General features: G+C 41.9%; 1 protein-coding gene across 1 annotated transcript; it reads right to left on the bottom strand.

The window, feature by feature from the left end:
- Positions 1–311: 311 nt before the first annotated feature.
- LOC123447878 (protein ACTIVITY OF BC1 COMPLEX KINASE 1, chloroplastic) lies at positions 312–6,817 on the bottom strand. Its single transcript, XM_045124587.1, has 15 exons — positions 6,603–6,817; positions 5,723–6,057; positions 5,432–5,638; positions 5,233–5,322; positions 4,967–5,113; positions 4,322–4,486; positions 3,155–3,295; positions 2,878–3,057; positions 2,248–2,443; positions 1,859–1,986; positions 1,691–1,762; positions 1,211–1,323; positions 983–1,130; positions 784–853; positions 312–686 (listed from the first exon to the last, which is right to left on the bottom strand). Exons 2-15 carry the CDS (start codon positions 6,029–6,031, stop codon positions 622–624), a joined length of 2,031 nt encoding a protein of 676 aa, XP_044980522.1. The 5' UTR covers positions 6,032–6,057; positions 6,603–6,817; the 3' UTR covers positions 312–621.
- Between the last annotated feature and the right edge of the window lie 972 nt (positions 6,818–7,789).

Below are 7,789 nucleotides of genomic sequence, written 5' to 3'. Positions count from 1 at the left end.
GACCAAGGATTTGTAATTCACGGATATAGTTCTTTGACGGTCTCTTCATCACCGATGAGCAAACTAGCCATACACACACCGAAAGCAAGAGTAGGGTCTTACCACCTCTTCGAGGGCTCGAACCTGAGTAAATCTCAAGTCTCGTGTTTCACCGTTCCAATCTCCCACACACAAGGAGGGAGGGAGAGAGTGAGGATTGTCTTTCTGCACCAAACTAGTCTAAATTCATATAGGGTCGCGATTGACCAGGATCTCTACCAATTTCGCAGATTAGAAGGTCATCATGGTTCGAGTCGGACAGGCCGTAGGAGTTCAACCAAGAAGATACCCATGCGGAAGTCATATACAAATCAGCATACCCCTTTACATATACTATCTGTATGCCATTTTCTTCCAGAATATTACAAACTCAAGTTATATACAAGTCCCTGTTCCACTATACAAGTGGCATGTGCAGATCAGCCGAGCAAACCTTGCTATACAGGAGTGCCCCACCAAAGAATATGAGAAGAATCTTGTCTATCTATCTATATCTCTATGCAGATTAACTCGAGGTAAGTTGCTTGCTGTTCCTAACTAGCAGGTCACCGCTTGCTGTCCAGCAGTTTGGCTGGGTTAGTTTTAGCGATCCGATAGAACGGAATCGCTCCACGAAAGCATGAAATCGCGTGCGACCGACGGCAAATCTGCACGGGAGAGTACGGCAGACACGTGAATCGCTATGAAGGGAGAAAAATTTCTGCAAACAACAAGAGCATGAAAACCGGAGTTTCATTGACTTACCTTGGAGAACCTCGAGAGCAACAGAAGGTATGTCTATCTGATCTTCCACCAGTTTGTATACATCAACAAGCTGCAAAGGAGAGAAACAAGTTGCGGTAATCCATCATCGAGAAATTTACATTTTATAACATAGTTTGTGGCTGTAGTAAGTGCATTCGATCCCTTGAATCAAGATTGACCAGTCTATGTAGAGTAGTACCTCATCTACGTGCAACCTGGAGTCCTCGGTGAAAGCCATTACAAGTTGTCTCCTGATCCCAGAATCGATAAGGAACAGCCGTGCTCCATCCTTTATTGTGTCAGTGAGATCCAGTTTCTTCTCCAGTTTTTGACTCGATACAGTTTCTCTGCAGTATGAAAGATCAGAATACTTGCAGGAGCAGCTAGACAGATACAGCATGACAGAAACAGTGGGTTCAATACTCACAGGCTATTGCTCTTCAGTGCAGGATTGGTACTCATCTTTGACACGTTTTCCTTGGCAAGAACTATAAGGTTTTCTAGTCGTTTCCACTGGAACAATCCATCTTTGAATAACACCTGGCGAGAAATGGTGATAATATCTCAGAAATGTTATAAACAACAACAGTGGCTCCTGCATATTCGAGACAATAAAGCTTGCTGTTTTTCTTTCTGTGCCGTGTACTTCATTTCACATTTAAGGCTTACTACACAGTGATGTACTCCCTCCGTTCCTAAATATAAGACCTTTTAAAGATTGCACTATAAACTACATACGGATGTACATAGACTTATTTTATAGTATAGATTCGCTTATTTTGCTCCATATATAGTCTTGTAGTGAAATCTCTAGAAGGTCTTATATTTAGGTATGGAGGGAGTATTATATGGCAGAAAACACCCAACGAGGGTCATGTTAAGAGGGTTCTTAGAAATTAAAACATACCTGTATCAGCCGTTCACGGAGAGCAGGATTTGGATCTGTCAAAAGACGGTTTGCTATATACGGATATGCAACCTAAATATGAAAGAAACATACAGTGAAGGGCATAAGTAACCAAACAAATGTACACTGTTGTTTTCACAAGAAATGAAAAGGTAGCAAATATCATACCTCAAGGAACTTAAATTCAGGCTTAAGAGTAAAGCAAATTCCTTCTTGCGTCAACAAAGAGCGAATGACCAAAGAAAATCTTTCTGGGATGCGGATAGGATAATTGTATACGAGCTGATTAAACTTCCCTGTGATTTTCAACTTCATTCATTAGCAAATGAAGTATATATGAACACATGGAGAGTGTTAAACCAAGACTTCATCATTAGAGAAAGCAAAATAATAACGAATGTTTGAACATGTGTGAGCACCCACAAGAGATTTGTTAGAAAAGTATCATGAATTAATGATCAAGAACATCCACCCCAAGAAACATGTAACCTGACAAGATATCAAGCAAACATATACACATTTGTGGGCAGGATAAAAATTTCGAAAATTGGGATTACCAGTCACACTCCTGAAATTGAAGTCTGCCAAGCCTTTTCCAGCCGAGTTTTGCCAAATAGCTTCCAGAGCTGGGATAATTGGGGAAACATCTGTTCCACTAGCAAGAAAACCAAGCCTTGTGAAGTCATTTGCCATTTCTACATAGTCTTCATTTACAGCATGAACTACAGCATCAATCAGGATTTCTTTGTTTTGCTGCATATATGAGAAACAACAACAATAAAAAATATGTAACGATTTCTTATCTGCCAATGCAATAAATCACAAGGATACATTCACAATAAGGAAGGGTATCATTTCTTGTCTCCTGATAAGAATTATTTTGTGGTGTTAGCAGACTGCAGAACTATAAGTAGCCAAAGTGCATTTTGACCACCTAAGTGAACAGTCTTTGCTCCTAAAGAATCATTGGTAGTAGGGAATGTATGATATACTCCCTCCATCCCAAAATAAGTGACGCAAATTTAATACTAAGTTAGTACAAATATGGTACTAAAGCAGCGACACTTATTTTGTGACGGAGGGAGTATTATTAATTATATATTGACAGGCAAGCAGCAATAAGAATCCAACCAGTTGCAACTGGAAAGACGAATTCTGCCACTGCCAAACAACTAAAAAGATCAGACCTGGCTAAGGACGGCGACATTGCCAAAGTCCACGTAAGCAATACGGCCATCTCGCATCGCAAAAACATTTCCAGGATGTGGATCTCCATGGAAAAGGCCAAATTCGAGCAACTGGCGCAGTGCTGCACTCACTCCAACTGTGAGAAAGCCTTCTACATCAATCCCAGCTTCTTTTATAGCCTGAGGGAATAAATTGAAAACTCAGTGATGCTACAAATTTAAATGAACTAATCCACATTAGAAATAAGTAAACGTTGATATGATGGATTCTACAAACCTGTGGATCTGTGCATCTGATTCCATCTATCCATTCCATCACCAAAACACGAGAACCTGAAAACTTATTATATACTAGAGGGATCTTCACAGTTGGATCATTCTTAAAGTTTACTATGAAGTCCTCGATGTTTCTAGCTTCCTGATTGCACAGGAAAGGAAGGCCGTCAACTCTCGTTCAGACATTCATCACCAAAATAACCATGAAACATAAGAACTGTGTTGCTGGAATGAAAACACCTACAGTATCTTAATGACAAATAAAAGGTTGCAATACCTCTGTGCAAGGAAATAAGAAGGTTGTCACACTGCGCTGGTTAAGCCTCCAGTCATTAAATTAATTAAGATTTCCTATTTACTGCACTCATGCATTGTGGGTGCGGTACAAACAATGAGCTTAAAAAAATGGCTGAACAATCGCTTGGTCATTGCACTGAAAAGCTGCATTGATCAGAACATACAAGCCACTGTCGTGTCTTCCAGAAAATAACAAGCAACCACATCCATTTATACTTATGAGTTCGCCACATCAGAGCGGGTAAGTGCTTAGTACTACATGTGCCATCTGAAGCATTTATCATATTTTCTATTCATTGGGTGCATCCAAAATTATAGTTTGTTGCTTTGTTAGTGAAAACAGTGAAAGATCATGATTATGAAGTGAACAAAAAAGGTATTAGTACATTAACCATTCTGTGTGCTACCAACATCTATTCATGTGCCAATATTTTCTTCAAAGATGCACGCACCATTTGCATAATTCAATGTAGATTAAGGCACTAAAAATTCTGATGATTATTTAACTACTCAGAAGAAGGCATCTCATAACTATTCTACAAATTATACATTACATATGCTTCTGTAATTGCCATACACAATACATCACTACTCATTTTATTTTTACAGCAATACATCACTACTGATGAGAAGTTACTTTTGATTTCGAAGTGTTACAAGAGGTTCATGCACCTTTGAGCCATTTAGGAAACAGAAAATCTTTGTACTATGAAAGGCATGAGTATTCACATAAATACATGGTTACTTAATTTTAAAATATATCAAAAATATCAACTTAAAATCCCCGCTGAAATGTGCGGGCATGACCCTAGTTATTCATTATTCTGTAACTTGACATCGACAGCAAAAAAGACACAAAGAAATTACTTACAAGAGTGTAATCAAGTTCTTCCAAAAGTTTTTCACCGAATTCATCAACAATAAGCTCTGCATTGCAGCCTAGTTTTTGAAGGCTAATCCCATTCAAAAAGGAAGCCAAAGTGCGGAAGAGGAACAGATCTCGGAATATTATTGGCTCAATCCCTGGCCTCTGAACCTGTAGTACGATTGAAATCAAAGAGACAGAATAAAATAAACTCATTCAGTTTACAAGCCAAAAAGATGATTTACGAATTTAGCAAAAAGTAGAAGACAATCGTGGTGGTTATTAAGTTTCATGCACCAACTGGTAGGGCAAGCCACATACACCTCAACACTCCCTCTCACGCGTGGCAATCGATAAGGCCTAAACATGGACACAAATAGGGCAGGCATTTTTTTGTATGTGTACGGTTTTATTAATGAAATTGGTTCAGGCCGGCGTAAGCCCGCCGTAGCTCCGTCAAAAAAAGAATGATGCAGGCTATAAAGATGCTATTGTCTCTGATGGAGGCTTATAAAGGACACAAATTTCATCAGGGAGAAGGAGATAGACTATGTTTATAGTTATGTCTGTAAAGAACCCCACTAAATGGTGCATCAAGTCACAAATGTCAGAGTATCTCAAGTAAGAAAAGAAAATGAAAGGACCACAAACCTTGATAGCAACATCCTCGCCAGTTTCCCTTAGTGTGGCACGGTAAACTTGGCCCAGACTTGCAGCTGCTATTGTCTCTGATGAAATTTTGCTGAATAGTTGTTCTAGAGGCTGGCCAAGTTCCTCCTCAATTATGGAAAAGGCCACCTACCAGGTATACAGCAATAAGCACAGCTTAGTTAATCATCCTGATTTCATCGGCCTTACCACAATATGTGTCCACTGTCCAGAACAATTTGTAAAAGTATTCCATTGCAACCGTGTACCTGGTTCGCAAATGGAGGAACGTCATCTTGTAGGATACACAGTTCACTCATATAATCCTCACGAATAATATCAGGCCTGTTAGCTAGAACCTGAAAAAATAATGCAACTAGACAGTGTTGGGATCGTAATACAAAACAGATAGCACAAGTGAAATCTTACTTTTCGACGGCAATTATCAGAAAGGGAAAAGAATATAACCTGTCCTGCTTTTATGAATGACGGACCGAGATCACATAAAAGATTGCGGAGCTGGCGGGCACGGAATGGAACGATTTCTTCATCCCGCCCAACCAAGTAGTCATACACCAGAGATGACCAATAGAAGCCTAGTTTCCAAATGATCTCCACTCCCCGACTAGCGAGGGATAGTACAGAGCCACTTGATCCCAAGACTTTACTCCTGACCTATCAATTACGGAAATGGGCATAGTTAAAACCAAATTTCAGCAAACCAACCTTGTAAACACAAACGTTCGTGGTGCGCCATACCATTTCCGGGGAGTACTTTCGGAAAGGCACGCAGACACCACGCTCGATATCAAGTTGCTCCAGTGCACTGTTTGGCTTTTTGCTGGGCATGCCTTTCGCAGCTGCGCCATTAGTTTGCGTGGGTAGGGTCCGAGAAGAGAGCGGGGCATTAGTTGATGCAGCATTCATGACATAGAGTGAAGGTCGCCTTGTCCTTTTGGGAACACAGGATCTTGAACCGGCGTATCGAGTATATGGCACTGGACGGCTAGAAGTTGATATACCGGGGCGATGTGGTGAAATAGATACAGAAGCTGTGAAGAGCTCCATGCTGAAAGAGCTATAAGCGATGATATCTGGGGATGGAAGGAAGCCGCGTCAGTTATACTTCAATTCCTACCTATGCAACACAAGTAACAGCCGTATTTACTTCCTAAATTTCAACTGGAAACCAGAGTTCTGAAGGTCATATCCTCTGCTCTACTTTTGATAGATATAGGGAGAAAACAATTCTAATCAACCCAAACTGGTAAACACACAAACCCCACGTTTCTAACCTAGATTAGATTACATATGCAGTACCCAATTCCTCTGTCCCGCGTACTAAAATCACAGGTTACAGAAGCCAATGATAATAATCTCAGGGCATCGCAAATTTTGGGGAAACGACTGTTGACCAAAACCAGCCAACCAATGAACCAAATCAAACCCGCCTAGAACAGACTGAGAAGCTGCTATTGATACTACGACCTAATTCCACGCGCGCGCGCGCGCACAGCGCTAAAATCCCCGTCCTCAAATGGTCCTAGAAACAACCACCACAGAACCCGCGAAACCAGGGCAGAATCCAGGCGAGGAACGGTTGCCGGAAGAATCGGCGGGGGTTCGGTCGGCACCTCACCTTGTCCTCCGGCGGGCTCTCGCGGCAGGGTTCGGGGTTCGGTGAGTCCTCCGAGGCGAGCCGGGGGGCGTTGTGTGCCGGCTGCTCCTTTCGATTTGGGCGGGGAAGAAGCGCGTGCTGTTTTGTGGTGCCGAGCCAGCCGTGGCAGCGGTGGTGGCGGACGCAAATGGTGAGAGAGTGTAGATAGCTGCTCTGCTCACGGTGGCCATCCATCCAATGAGGCAGCACGGCCACGTCGTCTCTCTCGAGGTGTGTCTCCAAACTGGAAACTTTGCTATCCACAAGTACGGAACGTGGTCGTCTGTCCACGCAAAATTGCCAAACACTCGGGGAATGTAAGATTGAAGGAAAACAGCTAGCAACCAGGACGTCTTGAACACAAATATACACAACCACATGGCACAACAAGACTGCAACGGGTTTTGTAGTAATCTTTCTTTTAAAAGACAGAGGCAAAAGACTTTTCACTTTCTTTGATTAAGAAGATAGTGAGAGTTGATTGGTTAAAACCGGACTAACATTGTTACAATCCAGCTCACAAACATGGGCATCACCAGCCAACCTTGTCATCAAATATGGAACACATGGTTGCAAAGAAGAAAAGACATTTCTTGAAGAATGACAAGTGTCATCATTATTACCAGTTGCCTCCAAACAAGCGACTGCGATTTCATCATAGAGCTCCGCACGCACGAACAATCGACAATTCCGGCTTGGACGACGAGCATTGCAAGGGAAATATGTTGGACTTGCGCAACGAGTTTTGTAGTTATTTTTTTCTTAAAAGACAAGGCAAAAAGGCTTCTCATTTTCATTGATTAAGAAAAAAAATAAGAGTTGGCATAAAAATCAGGCTAAAACTGCTATAACCCAGCCCACAAATATGGGCATCACCAGCCGACCTCGTCACAAATATGGAACACATGGCTGCAAAAAGAAAAGGACATTTCTTGAGGAGTCACAAGTGTCATCATTATTATCCGTTGCCTCTGAACAAGCGACTAGGATTTCATCACAGCTCCACTATCAAAGCACATGCCAATAGATAGCCAGGCGTGGACAATCAACTACTCCGGCTTGGACGACGAGCATTGCAAGGGGATATATTGGACTTGCGCCCACCGCAAACGGTCACTGAGTGTATGTCATCGTTGCCACGTGAACTCGCTCTGCCGCAGCTCCGACTT

Source organism: Hordeum vulgare, chromosome 4H, assembly GCF_904849725.1.
Source record: "Hordeum vulgare subsp. vulgare chromosome 4H, MorexV3_pseudomolecules_assembly, whole genome shotgun sequence".
Taxonomy (NCBI): domain Eukaryota; kingdom Viridiplantae; phylum Streptophyta; class Magnoliopsida; order Poales; family Poaceae; genus Hordeum; species Hordeum vulgare.
The sequence above is the reverse complement of the archived record's forward strand: the minus strand, read 5'-3'. Positions and strand labels throughout refer to the sequence as shown.